We start from the raw sequence: 17,115 nt of genomic DNA, 5'->3' as shown, positions 1-17,115 counted from the left end.
GAGATGAGGAGAAACTTTTTCACCCAGAGATTTGTGAACCTATGGAATTCTCTACCACAGAAAGTTGAGTCCAGTTCGTTGGATATATTCAAAAGGGAGTTCGATGTGGCTCTTATGGCTAAAGGGATCAAGGGGTATGGAGAGAAGGCAGTAGGAATACTGAAGTTGCGTGATCAGCCATGATCATATTTAATGGTGGTGCAGGCTCGAAGGGCCGAACGGCCTGCTCCTGCATCTATTTTCTATGTTGCTATTCCATATGCCTTCTTAACCACCTTATCCACCTGGCCTGCTACCTTCAGGGAATCTGTGGACCAATGGTGGAGCTTTGGAGGCATGGCCTATTCAGTTGGAGCTGTGCTGTTGAGAGAGAAGGAACTCCATGCTTTTGCTCCTGTCTCGAAAGCCAGGAGTCAACCCTGAGAACAGCCCAGGAAGAGGAGGAGAGGGCTGGCTTACTACACATTCAACATCCAGAGGGAGAGGAGGAGAGCTGAAAAATTCAACAACTTTATTTACTTCTACAAAGAGTTGGAGAGAGGGGAAAAAGAGCAACAACCTGTGTGAAAGGAGGGAGATTCTACAACATTCGACAGGTGGGTGTTGGTGCATTCCCCGAAAGACATTGTTTTATTGGTGGGGGGAGAAAAGAAGATTTTCTTCGAGGCCCGGAACATCGCGGGGGGTGTGTGTGTGGAAGTGTGTGGGGGTCTTGCTTACAGCTAGGCCCCACACACCACTGAAGCACCCCTCCCCCATTGCCTAGCCTGGGATAGCTGGAGCTACCTGGCTGAAGATTTACTAATCACCCTATTAAACATCGTTGGGAGTGTGTGCCTGGGTGGCTCCAGCTGTCCCAGGTGAAAACATCTTCTCCTCCCACCCGAAGACCATCCCATAAGACTGTGCCTTGTTTTTGTTTTCCATCATCTAGGGAGTGCGCCCCAGAAAAACACCCACCCATCGCTGAGGGGAGACCTGCCCTCACAGCTTCCCTCTTTCCCACCCCCATCCCTCTCTCTCTGTCACTCTCTCTGTCTCTCCTCTCTCTCTCTGAGAGCTCCTTTCCTCCTTAATTGGAAAAACAATTAAGACAACTGAGCAAAGGGAGCAAGGCCCCTCCCCAATTGTCAACTAGGGGAGAGGTGTGCCTCATTGAGAGCTCCTCTGCTCATGCATTCAAACGAGGCCAATTTAAGACCATTAAGGCCTGTGACTCTGGGGTGGGTGTAGCCCTTAAAGGGACCCCGTGATGGCGACTCCATCCACGCCGGTGGCAGGGCCAGCTAAGACTTATGCGCAGGCGGCGTCCACATCCACGGCACCTCCTGCTGCCCTGCCACCATTCAGACTAATTACTAAGAAACACTGGGTCAAGAGCTACACTCACCCCACAATGAGCATTGAGGAGTGCGTGCGGGCGATGGCCGGGGTAGTCCGCCCCTCGGCCATTGCCGCGGCCTCCAAGATGTCTCGGAAGGCTGTATTGTTCCTGGGGTCAGAGCGGGCGGTGTCCCTGGCCCTCAAAGGGGCTCACGGTGGGCGGGACGTTCCTGCCGGTGGACCCTCTCGAGGCCACCGCGCAGAGGGTCATCATTTCAAACTTCCCGCCCTTTGTTCCCGCTGAGCTCCTCCTCCCTCACCTACACCAACTGGGGGAGGTAAGGTCAGGGATCAACCCCATACCGCTCGGCCTCAGGGAGAGCAGCCTGCGCCATGTGTTCTCCTTCCGCCGCCAGCTCTTTGTCCGGCTGGCGCGGGAGGAGACAACAGAGGGCAATTTTAATGTGGTGCACGAGGGGGCTGCCTACCGCGTCTTCTGGACGTCGGACAGCGTGCGGTGCCATGCCTGTAGGGAGGTAGGGCACGTTCGCAAGAACTGCCACGCCTCCAAGGCCGCCAAACCACCGAGGGCGGCCAAGGCTGGCGCCGCCACCACCCCTTCCCCTAGTAGCGCCCGCGTGCCGGGAGCTGTAGGTGCGCGGGCATCGTCGGGGGCCTTTGTTTTCACGGCCTCCGGCGGGGGGGAGGGAGAGCGTCCGATTGGAAGGAAGGCGCAGAGGAAGGCGAAACATCTCGAGGCAGGTCCCCTCAGTGCGCCAGACAGCTTGACCAACGCGCTCAGCCCAACCCCGTCACCGGCGAACGCGGGGTGCCCTGAGCCCGTGCCCGAGCCCTTGTCCAATACCGCAGAGGGGCTCGGGCGCGGGCAAGATAAGAAAAAGGAGGGGGTGGAGCGGGAGGCCTCGGCAGACATGGAGGTCTCCCTGCCTCCGTGCACCCCCAGGAACAAAAGGAGGCGCCGCTCCAATGAGGCGGAGGGGGAACAACATCCCTCCGCGGAGGAGTCGGTGCCCGCCGCGTGTCCCGCGTCCCCCACCAGCGCCCCCAAACTGCGCCATAGACGGGAGGAATCTGTCCCCGGGGAGGGTGAGACAGTCGAGGCTGCCCAGCCTCTGCCTCCCGGGGATGGCGTGGAGGATCTGCCTGTCGTGGGGGGCGTGGGGCCAGCGGAGGAATACGATGCCGCCGGGTCGAGCGTCCCGGGGACTGAGGCGGGCGGGGCCGAAAAGGCCGAACCTGAGCCCGCCCAGCCAATATCCAACTTCTCCCGGGACTTGCTCGACTCGGCAGAAATACACAGTATTAACAATTTTAATGAATCTGTGTACACGCTGGGCCGGGGGGTGGCGGCGGGGAGGGAGAAGAACACCACCCCTCGCCCCCTACTTTGGAGCTGGGGTACTTGGTGGACCTGGAACATTACTTTGACCAGGTCTCTCCGTGTTCCTGGGGCGGAGGAGGAACCCCTTCCGCTGTCACTTCCTGACCCAGCACCACTTTTAAAAGAGCCCAGTGGGGACTCCTCTGTCGACGATCCTAGGGGTGGGATCAGGGCAGAGCCAGGGCCGGATGGAGTGGCCGGGCCGTTTGCCGTACCTCGTGCGGTCGACGGGCCGGCTGCTAGCGGCGACCTCCCGGAGGGGGACGGGGACACGGTGGAGGACGCAGGTGAAGATCTCGAGTCCATCGCCAGTGAAGAGATGGATCTCCTCGTGCCCGCCGCTGAGTCCCCCCTCATTCCCGTAGAGGAACTCCGGGACTTTTTGGTCCAGAGCCAGGGTTGCCGCAACCGAACCCATCTGGCCCGGGAAAGATGGTCCGAGCCAGGGCTGCTCATCGCTTCCGTCCGCGTCGCCGCTAAAACCATGGCCGCGGGCGGGCCCTTATCAAAGGCGCAAGGCCTTGAGCTGCGCCGGCTCAAAGTTCCTCGCTGGGCTGCTGAAGGAGTGGAGGTCAACAAACGACTCCACTCCCCCCCCCCCCCCCCCACAATAGGTTAGGTAGAGGTTGCACTATCCTTTTGTCATGAAGATAACCATAGCCAGCCTCAACATCAACAGCAGCAGAGAGGCACACCGTAGAGTTAACAATTTTTCGCTCCTGCGGGAGGGGAATATGTGGTGTGCTTCCTGCAAGAAACCCACACCGTTCCGGGAGACGAAGCCACGTGGCTCCTGGAATGGCAAGGAGAGGTCCGCATGAGCCACCTCACTACCACTTCTTGTGGGGTGGCCATCTTGTTGGCCCCGCATTTTCAGCCGGAGATCTTGGGGGTCGAGGAGCCCGTGCCAGGCCGCTTGCTGCACGTCACGGTTCGCCTGGGGGATGTGCCGCTCCATCTCGTGAACGTGTACGCCCCTCATCCCGGCCCGCAGCAAACGCGCTTCTTCGAAGAGGTGTCCGCTCTTGGCTCCGTCGACGTCGGCGACTGCATTGCCCTCGGGGGGGGGGGGGGATTTTAACTGCACCCTTGAGGCGAGGGACCGTTCCGGTGCCCCGCAGAGCATGACGGCAATGGAGAAGTTGAGGGACCTGGTCGGGTCCTTCGACTTGGTGGACGTCTGACGAAATCTCCATCCCGACTCCAGCGCCTTTACTTCGGTGAGGCCTGGAGTAGGATGGTCCAGAGTCAACCGCCTTTATGTGTCTCGGGCGTACGTTTCCTGCATCCCGGCGGCCTCCATGCGGCCGGTGCCGTGTTCAGACCACCACCTGGTGTGGGCGGAGCTTGCTTCGCGCGAGGACGGGGTCCGCGTACTGGCATTTTAACAACCAGCTGCTGGAGGACGTGCGGTTCCAGGACTCGTTCCGTCGATTCTGGTCCGACTGGAGAAGGAAGCGGGGGGCTTCCCCTCCTTGAGGCTATGGTGGGACGTGGGCAAGGCTCAAGTCCGCGTCTTCTGTCAAGAGTACGCGAGGGGGTCGACCAAGAGGTGGGCGGCCAGGGTCGGGCGCCTAGAAAAAGAGGTGCTCGAACTGGAGTCCCGTCTCGGTCAAGTCGTCCAGGACCCGGCCCTGCGGATGGTGTACGAAGCGAAGAAGGCTGCGCTGAACGACCTGCAGCTCGTCGGGTCCCGAGGCGCGTTCGTGACGTCGCGTATCCGGTTCCTGCGGGATCTGGACTGCGGCTCCCCCTTCTTCTACTCGCTGGAAAAAAGACAGAGTGTCCGTAAGCACCTCTTGACGCTGCTGGCCGACAACGGCTCTCTCGTCTCGGACCCGGAGGGCGTCAACAACAAGGCCCGTGAATATTACGGGGCTCTGTTCTCTCCGGAGCCGTCCAGCGAGGAAGCGCGTAGAGTTTTGTGGGAGGACCTGCCGAAGGTCAGCCCGGAGGGCGGCGCAAATCTGGAAGCTCCGCTAAGCCTGGCGGAGCTGACCGGTGCCCTCGCCCGGCTCTCGAGGGGAAAAGCCCCGGGGCTGGACGGGCTGACCGTGGAGTTCCACAGGGCGTTCTGGGACGTCCTGGGGGGCGACTACGCGCGGGTCCTGGGGGAAAGTCTGGCGACCGGGGAGATGCCCCTCTCTTGGCGCAGGGCAGTCATCGTCCTGCTGCCTAAGAAGGGCTATCTCCGCCTCAAGAACTGGCGCCCGGTCTCCCTCCTCAGCACGGACTACAAAATCTTCGCCAGGGCGATGTCTGCTCGCCTTGGCGCCGTGCTGGACCACATGATCCACCCCGACCAGTCCTACACGGCCCCGGGCCGGACAATCCACGATAATATCCATCTGGTCCGGGACCTCATCCATCATTCCCAGGAGGCTGGTCTGTCTGTCGTCTTCCTATCTCTAGACCGAGAAGGCGTTCGACAGGGTGGATCACGACTACCTGTTCGGGACTCTGCGCGCTTTCGGGTTCGGGACGCATTTCGTCGCCCGAATCCGACTTTTGTTCGCCGCCGCGGAGTGTCTGATAAAGGTTAACGGGTCCTTGACGGCGCCCCTTCGCTTTGGGAGAGGGGTGCGCCAGGGATGCCCCATGTCCGGCCAGTTATATGCCGTCTGCGTGGAGCCTTTCCTGCGCCTCCTGCGGATGAGGTTGACGGGACTGGCTCTGCAAGGGCCGGGCGTGGAGGTCGTCCTCTCGGCTTACGCCAATGACGTGCTCCTCGCGGTAGAGGATCCCGCTGACCTGCGGAGGATGCGTGAGTGCCAGGAGATTTACTCGGCCGCGTCCTCCGCCAGGATCAACTGGGAGAAATGTTCCGGACTCCTGGTGGGTCAGTGGCGGGTGGACTCCCTGCCGGAGGAGCTCAGGCCTTTTGCCTGGAGCACGACCCATCTCCTCTATCTGGGAGTCTACCTTAGCCCTGGCGAACTGGAAAGAGCTGGAGGCCAAGGTCACCGCTCGCCTCGGGCGCTGGACAGGACTGCTCCGAGTGCTGTCCTACAGGGGTCGAGCGCTAGTCATAAACCAGCTGGTGGCCGCCATGTTGTGATACCAGCTGGTCACTTTGACCCCTCCCCCTACGTTTGTCACCAAGATACAGAAGGAGCTGGTGGACTTCTTCTGGAACAACAGGAAGCACTGGGTCTCTGCCGCGGTCTTGAGTCTCCCGCTTGGGGAGGGCGGTCAGTCGTTGGTGAGCGTCAGCACCCAGCTCGCGACTTTCCGTCTTCAGACCCTGCAGAGATACCTTTACGTCGAGCCCCCTCCTAGGTGGCGTGCTCTGGCGACGTATTTCTTCCGCCAGCAGCATGGCCTCAACTACGACACGCAGCTCCTGTTTGTGAGCTTGAGGGGCGTCAGGACTGCCTTCCAGGAGCTGCCTGTCTTTTACAAGGAACTCACCAGGATCTGGAACAAAGTCTCCACCAAGCGCAGCTCTCCACCGGCTGGAGTGGCGGCTGTCCTGCAGGAGCCGCTGCTTGGGAATCCGTACCTCCACGACCGAGGTTTTAGGTGGCGGTCGGACGAGCGGGCTGTGGCTGGTGAGGTGACCAGGGTCAGGGACCTGCTCGATGGCGGAGCAGCGGGCTGGATGGCGCCAGACACGCTGGCGCAGCGCATAAATTCAGCCAACGTCCGCCGCGCGGCCGATGCCATCGAGTCGCTAAAAACAGCTCTGGGCCCTGACTGTTAGGTGCATCGAGGAGGCTCAAGCACGTGGGGAGATCCCGTCCGAACTGACCCCCATCCGGACGGAATTCCTCATCGGCGCCAAACCCCGGAACCTCCCTCAGGAGCCGGCGCCTCACAACTTGAGCCGCCTCGAAGAAATCCCCTCCGTGCCTTTCAGTTCCGCGCGGAGGGTTTTCCTGTACGGGCTGCTCCTGTACACTCTCAACTTTGCCATCCTCGCCGGCCGTCCGGACACGCCATGGCGTACCATCTTGCCGTCCAGAGGAGGCGGGGGTCCCTGATGGAGGGCACTCTGCGCGGGAGTCCTCCCACTATTTATCGGGGACTTGGCCTGGAGGGTGGTGCACGGAGCAGTGCCGTGCAATAAATTTTTAAGCCGGTTCACTGGCTCCCAGGCCGCCTGCAATTTCTGCGGTCTGGAAGAGTCCGTGTTCCATGTTTTTATCGAATGCACAAGGTTGCAGCCCCTGTTTTATTATTTAAAGGGGCTGCTCCTGAAATTCTGGCTGCACTTCAGTCCCACACTCCTGATCTTTGGGCACCCTGTGCGGAGGGCAGCGGGTAGGTCCGAGGGCCTCCTCGTAGGACTGCTCCTGGGCACGGCCATGGGTGCCATCAGCCGGTCCAGGCAGCGGGCGGTCGAGGGGGTCGTTCAACCTGACTGCCTGCCTCTCTTCCGCGCGTACATCCGCGCCAGGGTGTCCTTGGAGATGGAGCACGCGGTGTCCACCGGTACGCTCGCGGCCTTCCGCGAGAGGTGGGCACCGGAGGGACTGGAGTGCATCATCACGCCCGGCAACCAAATTTTAATTTGATTTTATGTTAAGTTTAATTTGTTTTAATTGCCGGTGTTTTTTAGTGTCCCCCTCCCCTTTTATAGGGGGCACTTGGAGGAAAAATATATGATTTTAGTGCCCAAAAAAAAAAACTTTTATAAAAAAAAAAAAGACCTTGGAAATGTTGGTGCGCCCCCAAGATTGGGGGGACACGATTTAATGATTTCATGTTTTAATTTTCTCCCAAAAAAGAGTTCTGTGGACAAGCACTCCAAGGTCCCTTTGTTCATCTACACTTCTAACCGGCCTACCGCTTAATGTGTATATCCTTTCCTTATTGGTTATAGGTGAGAAGTTCGTTGAAGAGAGGAAAATGAACACACTGGGTGTGGGGAAAATCACTTTTCGCTTCCTGTGCAGTACTTAAATGCAATGATGACAGTTACCTGTGTAACGGTTACACCCCTCCCCCCCCCCCCCCCCACCTTACCATGGGATCTGTTTAGACGGGCATTGACACCCGCTGAGATCTTCTGAGTTAATTTACGCAACATTCATATATACAAACTTTCTAGAAGGGGCCACAGATTGCTATCGGGAATTGAATGTCTGGGTCTCACTCCTCCCACCCCGAATCCTGCTGTCCTGATGATACGGACGGAATCAAGCCATGAACCTCCAAGCTCAGCACAGTGCATTTGCTCATGGGACGATGGTGACATTATCAGGATTTTAGTATTGCTAAAACCCTTTCACTAATTCCTCCCAAGTACTTTAATAATTCGAAACTTACACTGTCATAGTATATTGTCATCGATAAATGGAAGCATGTTTTGATTGTGTTTCAATATACAGGTGCTGAACATTAGTGTAAATAATTGATGTCATTTTCCACTTATAGTCCCATAATCCTTTCCAATACACAAAGCAAGCAACAACTGTCATCCTTGAGATTCATATCCAATTAGTCATTTAAAAACTGTATTATTAAAGCAATCCACTTAAATCAATTATACTTAACAGACAGTCAAGTTAAATGCTATCAAGTTAAATGCTGATTAAGTAAATGGATAGTCATTAACTCGTTAGCAGCTGTAAAGATCAATTGACAGAACAGTTCAGATTTTGAACACTTATTAATTTAGTAAAGTCACAATTTTCAAACTATTTTTACAAGGACCATCACTTAACTCATGCAATTTAAAAAATAGTGCTTTACAATTTTTGCCAGTTTTTTTTTTTATCATGGTGCGGCTTTTAACATCTCTCTTTTTGCCAAACTCTGTCTTCACTTCTGGCATTGTTATTTACTGGGATACTGGGTGCTGGATTCCTTTTGGTTAAGGGGTATTTCTTAATAAGTCATCCTAGATGGTGTGTTGGCAGGATATTCAAATGTGTGTGGCATCATGGCTTATCCCAATCTAATTCTCAGATATAATTTCCTACGCAAGCCACTGAATAGCAATCGGGAATGGAAATCCTGAATGCTACTTTTTTCTATGTCCAGAGCAGTAACGTTCCCTCCTTTCACCCCACGACCCCCCCCCAAAAAAAACCAATGCTACTGAGATCCACGAACTAAACTTTGGATTGTTTGTCTGTGTGTGGATCAGTGCTGCACCAGGCCATGACTTTTGCCCAGTGTTCCATTTTGGCGAGCTGAAAATCTTGTTCCAATGACTCCCCTATTTTATAATTTTGTAAACAAAATCAAGTGGTAGCAATTGCATGATGGTAGCATTACTCTTATTGCCTGGGTTCTATAGCTCAGTAGTGTCCCAGTACTTTACATTGCACCCGATGTTCTTGCAGAGTTGTGCAGTATCACTTCCTTACCTTGCCAAACCGAGGCAGCAAAGTGTGACTCCCTGGCCCATTCATCTGCTACTCGAGTGTCTGTGCAGTACTGCCAGGTACTGTGTTCATTGCTTTTGGCTGCCCTAATCCACAAAGTAATTCTATACGTTGGTTACCTGGTTTAAGTCCTCTTGAAACACAGCTTAGTTTCACTGAGTCAACAAGGTTTTTCTGACCTTTGCTGTACAGCGACAAATTGGTACTACTCAATTACTTCCAACTGTGCATCTATTAATTTTGCATGTTTCTAGCAATTAATAGCTTCTCAAACTCCAGTAATTTTTCCAAGCCTTTCCATGCTTTGAGGAAGAGCATGTTTCAAACTTTTGAGACCCATTCCTTTTCCCTCCATTCGGCCAATTTTATTGACTCCACTGGATAATGATGTAGCTAGATGAGGAGAAATGTATGGCTTGATGGGCAAGGGGAAAGCAACAGAAACAGCTGTATGGATGGTCTTAATCATAGTGACAAAGAAGTCCATGAGTTGCTCAACTTTTGCAGGTGATGGTGGACAGGGCAGGGGAAAGGGCTTTAAGTCGATGGTAGTGGAGAAACAAAGCTCAGCATTATCTTTGCTCTCCCATGATTCTGGAGTAGTGAACAATTTTGGCGGGATAGAATGAGACCAGTAGTCTTTATGTGGTGCAGGCAGATCTGCTGATGGACAGATAAATCTGTTGTGTGTCCGTATATGCTCCAGTCTGCAACTCTTGAACTGGAGTGAAGATGAGGATCATACCAAGCGGATCAACCAGGATGAGAGAATATAATAGTTTTGCTGAGGACAAGAATATCTAAGGCATATGTGAGCAATGGTTTAAGCATGTACACAACTGCGGAAGTATTGCAGCAAATGTTGGGGCAAAAGTGAGGCAGTTGGGATTGACAAAGTGCAGTTTGTAAGTGGCCTGGGGAAGAGATTTTTTTCAGGTACGGGTACAGAATGGGTTTGGGAAGCGAATATGTTGGGTGGTTGGGAGGATGAGAGTGGATACAAGGAAGTGGTTGGCGATGGTTCTGTCAGTGATGGAGAGTATGGGAGTTTAGAGGCCACGGGGGTGGCTGCGAATATGGATAGGAGAGTTTATATGCAGAGTTCAGGGAGGACAGGAGGTCAGTGAATTCAGAGAAGAAAGGGCAAAGGGAGCTGACTTAACTTTATAGTAACATAATTGTAAACCGTGCTGATGTTTAATAGGCAATTGATACCTCAATGATTTTGTGAATTTTTTTATTTGACGTTTTCTTCTGTTACCTCCTTTAAAAGTGGTATGTTCTTGGTTCCTTTGATTCTGATTTCAGTCTCTCTCTCTTTCAGGGACCACTAAGGTGATGAGTACTGACAGATTCTCCAGCATTGATGATGATGATGACAGAGGATATGACGATGTGGTGCCATATAGCGATGATGAGACAGACAATGAATTGGACAGTTCTAATGAAAGATTGGACGATACAGAGCAAAACCGTATCAACCAACAGACCGAGGAGGGAAAGCAACCAAAAAATGGCAAGGCTCAATTACAATGTTACTTGAGACCATGGAGATGAATTGAATTGACATGTTTTGTAGTAAATTACTACCATCTCAGTAAATCATACTAAGAACAAATAAGCAAAGCAGACAAAGAAATAAAATTATTTGTACAAAAAAGATCAAGTAAAGAAAGGGTTGAAAGTCATGAAGCATGGGATTTATCTGCCAAGATTCAAAAGTATGAATGCTGGAAGCATTTGAAGCCAGATGGCAACTTGAGGCTGTTCTGGCACTTGGAAACTATAATGGAATAGATATCCAGGGTCAGGCAGTAAATAGCTGGGGTTGCTATGTGAGAAAAGGGATGTTATCCATTAAGTGCTTAAGATCATTCTGACGAATACAGGGAGATCCCCATCAGATTGGGGAAAAAAGCCAACACTGTATTGATTTTCCAAAAAAACAACAAGACTAAAAGTGGGTAATTACAGAACCCTTAGTCTTGCCAAGTAATAAGATTGATCATCAGGAAGAAACATTGACTTCTTCGGAAATAATCGAGTCAATGATAGCCTGCATGGTTTTTTGAAGGGGGATCCTGCCCAACCAACTAATTTAACTTTTTGAGAAGTAACATCTGAAGTTGAAATGAAAAATTCTATAATGTACTGTAGGAGTGATGCCAGGCTCAGGAAAATCTTTGGTTGTTGCAAGTTATAGAATCACAGCGTGGTATTTCAGATAGCCCTACCCTAGAGCTGGCACAGGCACGATGGGCCGGTGGAAAACCATCATGTCTCCATCTAATGTCTGGATGAATATAGTACAGGAAAATTCTAGTACTTGAAATTCAGTCGAGATACAAGTCCAATATGTTACACATTGCAGGTCAGGGTCATATTTCAATGGTGACAAACTGGCTGTGGAATAGGCGGAAGGAGATCTGAGAATAATGGTACACAACACTGATCATGTTCACATACTGCAGAATAGCAATTAATGAAGCAAACTGGATTGCCACATACAAGTGTTGGAAGTCGTCATTCTGAAGCTATATGATGCTTTGGTTCAGCACACACTGATTCTTGTTCAGTTCTGATCAACAACAAATATCCAAGCTCTGGAAACCGTGCACGGTAGGGACACAATGTTGTATTGTCTTACAACTGAGTTATAAGAAAAGGCTGGAGAAACTCTGCTTTGAAAGATGAACGAGTGGCGAGAGGCATAAAAGATAATGCCTTGAATAGACAAGGTTAGCCCATAGCACTATTTTAATTTAAAGCACACATGTTGGGTAAAAGGATCCAGGCACAGACTAGTAAAAGGACAAATTCAGGTCTGATATTAGGAAGCACTTGGTCACAATGATATTAATATTTGGAATGGTAGCTTCATGGGGGGGAAAAAAACTACAGAATGATTCAAGAGGCAATTGGATGGTGTAATAGTAGAACTATAATACAATGAGATGCTAAATGACTTCACTTATCTATACTTAAAGTATTTTGGTTAAGGTCTAAGTTTAAGATTTGATTAAAATCCAATAATGTAAGCCTTTTGAGCCATTTATCTGGAATGTTCCTTCTCTCTCTAATGTCATTCACTACAACTTTGAAAGCCAGAAACACAATGTGTGTAATTCCTTTCTGAATGCAGTGGGGAAGAAGAAATCCAATTATTCTCCTTAAAGATTATATCTAGCCTTAATGTCTGAAAATTACAGCATCACTTCCATTATGAAGTGTTTGTCCTGATGTATTTATTTTTGAAAGGAACTTCAAGATAAGCTCTGCAATTCTCTCCCTAAACCTCTCCATATCTCTCCCCTCCTTTTAAGCCGCTCCTTAATACCTAGCTCTTTGACCAAGCTTTTGGTCACCTGTCCCAATATCTCCTTTTGTGGCTCGGTGTCAAATGTTGTATCATAATGCTCCTGTGAAGCACATTGGGATGTTATTACTACGTTAAAATAGCTATATAAATACTACTTGTTTTTTAACTAATGTATTTTTCCGTTACCTGGGCACTTTACATTTAGGGTCTCATTAATTCCAGAGGGGCTTCTAGGCTGGTTGTTAGCAATCCTATATAAATGAATGAAACCACTGTGGAATGCATGCAGGACATCCCAGGGATGTGTCATGGGAACAATTCAGAACTGTTGTTTCTGCAACTACCAAATAACAAGTTGCATTTATACAGCACCTTTAATGTAGTAAAGCATCCCTAGGCACTTCACAGGAACATAATCAAACAAAAATTGCCACCAAGTCAAAGGAGGAGACATTAGGATAGGTGACCGACCAAATGCCTGGTCAAAGAGGTAGGTTTTAAGGAGCATCTTAAAGTAGGAAAAGAGGTGGAGAGGCGAAGAAGTTTGGGGAGGGAATTCCAGAACTTGGGATCTAGACGGTTGAAGGCACAGCCACCAATGGTGAGGTGAAGGAAGTAGGGTATACACAAGAGGCCAGAGTTGGGAGAAACAGAGTACTGGGAGAGTTGCTGTCTTTCAAAGATCTTGCCTCTGCAAAAAAAATTAAATTTTATGAAGAAGCAAACAGAACTACAGACTGGTGTCACTGAATAACCCAAGTTTTGGGTAGAAAAATTTAACACCATTCTTAGAGTGAAAACAAAGCCATTTAAGTATGAATATTTCAAATTTTTTGGAATCACTTCACTTTACCTTCTATTTCAGAATACACGTGGAAAGTCAAAGCAAATGACAAAAACTTTTGCGATCAGTTCACTGTCACGAAGTATGGCTGCTTTAAGAAAAGCAAATACTCAGTGAGTAGGCTCATCATGGGCAGTTTTTTGTTATTCGTGGTCTGTCTAACAATAACTTATTGTGCACCTTGAAGCTCCAAACCATTCAAAAATCTTAGTGATCTCATTATGCATTTTGTCTGATGTCTGGGTACAGCATTTAAGATCTCATTGAGTTGAAAGATTTTCGGATGCATGATCTGTAACAGTTCTCTTATTTTCAGGGGAATGCAATCCGGACGTACAAATACAATGTTTTTACCTTTTTACCACGTAACCTGATGGAACAATTTAAAAGGGCTGCCAACGCTTACTTTCTGATCCTTCTCATTCTTCAAGTAAGTGTTTTTAAAAAAAATCTATATATTGAAGGTTCTAAATCTAAATTTGCAACATGACCTCTCTGCCCCTCAGTGCTTTTGTAAAACTATATTTTAGAAGCACTTATATAAAATATCACTCTAAAATATCACTGCTTCATTTAAAGATTCATTTTCAGTTTACTGGCCAGCTCTCCAAGTACCTAGACTTTGTTCATCTCCATTTTGTTTTGTGGACAGCAATAAGGCATGTCAAACATGGCAAGCTTGCTTTAAAAAAAAATTGTGTATTGTCAGCGGTTTCACAGGTTGTCAGGGCTAATAAATTGAATTATTCTGAAATAAAAACAGAATGTAGGAAATAGACTGCATGTCCATCAGCATCTGGGAGGGAAAGCTAAGTATGTTTCAGATGAATTCTGATGAGGGACATCTGTAACAACAACCGATCTTTTTACTTTACAGGTACTGATTTGATGTGCTGTGTATTTTCAGGAATTTGTATTTTATTTCAGGTTCCCAGTACTATGACCTTTCTGAAAATTGCACATCAGTCATTTGGTTTCTTCCTCAGAAGTTGAGTGTATAGAACTGGGGGAGGGGATGTCTGAAATGGTTTGTTTAAAGGCATATTAGCTGCAGTGATGCACCAGTGAAAATTCGCAGCCTGTTTTTTTGAGTTGAAACAGAACTAACAGGAATCAAAGGACTTCTTGAACCTTAAATGATTTTATCATCTGATATTGAAGTTCAGCTTTTATAAGAAATGAAATCGTTTTTTTTTGGTTTTCTTTCTAGGCCATTCCACAGATTTCAACCTTGGCTTGGTACACTACATTGGTGCCTTTGTTAGTGGTGCTGGGAATAACGGCAGTAAAGGACCTTATCGATGATATTGTAAGCATTTATTTTATTTCTTTGTCTATCCACACGGTCTTAAAAAAGCAGCTAATAACCTTGAACCTTCTGTTTATTGTATCTGAATACTGCAAAACCACCCGAGCATGTTTTGAAAGCTGGAGAAGCTATTCAACTTGGGAGGAGTGAAAGATTTCTGATGAAAACATCAGAGAACTGGTGCCATCTGCTTGTAAAAATTGTTATAGCTGGCCCATTAGCAGCAATGCCTTTGCAAGCATTAATAAATAAATAGTCAGTCATGGGTTTCTATCAGCTGTTATGTATAATGTATAAAAATTGCGCAGTAATTTTAGTAACTGCAGCAAAACTCTGCAGTGACTTTGTCATCATGTACAACTTTTTCAAAAAATTGATGTAATCAACTGGTTCTCAACAGAACTGTTGCATGTCGCATCAAATGCTGGTGTCACTCAATGGCTCCTAATTCCAGGGTAACACCACAGGACTGATTAACATGGTCATGGCACTGCACCAATGTTCCCTCTAAGCCATGGAGGTGCACAACTGCGCAGCAATCGGGAAGGTACCATGCAGGCTGCTCACGAGCTGTTCTCTCTAAGATACCGCGTAGCAAATTTAAAGGTACTGTGCACAAAAGAAAAATTAGAGGGAATATTGTACAGCATTTCTGGAAACACTGATCCTTGGTGCGTCTGCACACACATGAGCTGACCTTGCCCAATAACAAAATGTCAATAGCAGCTTGCAATTATATAGCGCCTTTCATGAAGTGAAATGTAAAATGGCAAATGGGCTGGGCTGGAGTCGGGTGATGTTTGGAAGCAGACGCTCTTGGTGATGGACTTGATGTGTGGTCAGAAGCTCATCTCGCGGTCAAATACGACACCAAGGTTGCCAACATTCTGGTTCAACCTCGGAAGGTTGCCAGGGAGCGGGATAGTCGGTGGCTAAGGAACAGAGTTGTTCACGGGGGAAACCAAAGATAATGGCTTCAGTCTTCCCAATATTTAATTGGAGGATTAAATATTGGGAAGACTGAAGCCATTATCTTTGGTCCCCAATAGTACTGGATGTCTGATGAGCAGTGTGATAAATCAGACACAATGGAGGGGTCAAGAGAGGTCGTGAAGTATAGCTGGGTGTCGTCAGCGTACATGTGGCACCTGATGTGTTTTCGGATGTTTAGCTCGTGTAAATATGTTTTCTGGTGTTCCCGATGCGTTGGTTATCATTTGCATGAACATCAGGGATGTGTGGTCTAGAATTTTTGATACAAGCAAAAACGAGGTGGTGGAGGGGTGAAATGGCCACATTGTGAGTATGTGTTAATGGTGAATGTAGACTGAAATAAACTTTAAATCACAAAAGAGGGCATATTGTGGAGGTTTTGAAGCTCAAGGTAGATTAGTTTCCTGGCTGACAACTTTCATCCCAGGATTCTGAAGGAATTGGCTCAAACACTTGAGTCTTCTTGCAGATATTTTTCAGGATTCACTGGACTCGTGCCAAATCCCAAAGGATCGTTAAATAGCAAATGTGACTCTTATCTTCAAAACAAAAAGTGAGATTTATGGAGAGATTTAAAGAGATGGATGAGGATTTTGAGATTGTTGCCCTGAGTGAGGAAGGGAAAAATGGGAGTCAATGGAGCTGGTAAGGAAAGGCGTGATGGGTGAACAGAGCTATTGGCAGGTAAGAACACGAGTTCTGGGTGAGTTGGAGTTTGAGGATAGAATTTAGGAAGTCAGTAAGAAGGGTGTTGGGTGGCGGGGGAAATGGAGCCCGAGTTAACCAGAGCATAGATGCAGGTTTCACTTGGAGTGAGGATAAGGTAGGGACAGAGATGTGGAGTTAGATAGAGTTATCAACCGTCCAGGACAGTCCCTGAACTAACAATTTATCTCCTGCACACTGCTGCGGGCAACTCACATATGCATTTATTAGTCAGGAGATGGCAATCAGTTTCTTGACCAAGGGTGCCAAAACCAGTTGTAGTACCCTTCTGCCCTGGTGAAGATGGTCAAATTTAGGACAAATCGGTGATCAAGTCTGGGATTGCTTTTGGCTCAATTACCAACTGAGTCACCAAGCTACTGTAAAGTATGTCTATTGCATGGTACAAAGGGCATAGGAAACTCCATTTTGAAAAAGGTGCTACAGTCTGCAGTGAATAATTTTCTTCATTTGTCTTGTACATCATAGGCAAGACACAAGATGGACAAAATGATCAATAACCGGGCGTGTGAAGTCCTACAGGATGGCAGGTAAGATGGAATTTTTAACCTATTATTAATGCAAATATATACTGTTCATATCATATCTCAAATGTCAGTGGTATGTGACACAATATTCTGAAAATATTTCCCAGCTTTATTTTACATAATGAGATTGAAACATTCTAAGAGACCAGACTGTTGAAGTCTACCAAGTAAAAAAATTCTCTTATTTGCATTCATCAGACAGAGGCGAGCTTAGTCCCACTGTCTACATATTCCCATTCAAATATTTACTAAATCTGAAAATGACTAAAATGGTTTGTGTTTAGTTGCAGTTTGCTGCCCTCTGGTGCCACAGTGAGAGCTGCCAACATTCCACTTA

The 17,115-nt window shown here is 48.7% G+C and overlaps 1 protein-coding gene across 3 annotated transcripts in view; it reads left to right on the top strand.

The window, feature by feature from the left end:
- atp8b1 (ATPase phospholipid transporting 8B1) overlaps window positions 1-17,115 on the top strand; it is a 195,392-nt gene that overhangs the window by 122,379 nt on the left and 55,898 nt on the right. For 2 of the 3 annotated variants that reach the window (XM_070867688.1, XM_070867697.1), the window contains 5 exons: window positions 10,385-10,576; window positions 13,245-13,336; window positions 13,540-13,653; window positions 14,434-14,532; window positions 16,720-16,781. In XM_070867688.1, the coding sequence (XP_070723789.1) occupies window positions 10,399-10,576; window positions 13,245-13,336; window positions 13,540-13,653; window positions 14,434-14,532; window positions 16,720-16,781 (545 nt within the window). In that variant the 5' untranslated portion in view covers window positions 10,385-10,398. Of the gene's footprint in view, window positions 1-379; window positions 597-10,384; window positions 10,577-13,244; window positions 13,337-13,539; window positions 13,654-14,433; window positions 14,533-16,719; window positions 16,782-17,115 lie in introns of those variants that run through there. The other variant, XM_070867678.1, reaches the window with a different exon arrangement.

The sequence above is a fragment of the Pristiophorus japonicus genome, chromosome 2, assembly GCF_044704955.1.
Source record: "Pristiophorus japonicus isolate sPriJap1 chromosome 2, sPriJap1.hap1, whole genome shotgun sequence".
Lineage (NCBI taxonomy): Eukaryota > Metazoa > Chordata > Chondrichthyes > Pristiophoridae > Pristiophorus > Pristiophorus japonicus.
Note: the sequence above shows the minus strand (reverse complement) of the source record. Positions and strands in the feature narration are given on the sequence as shown.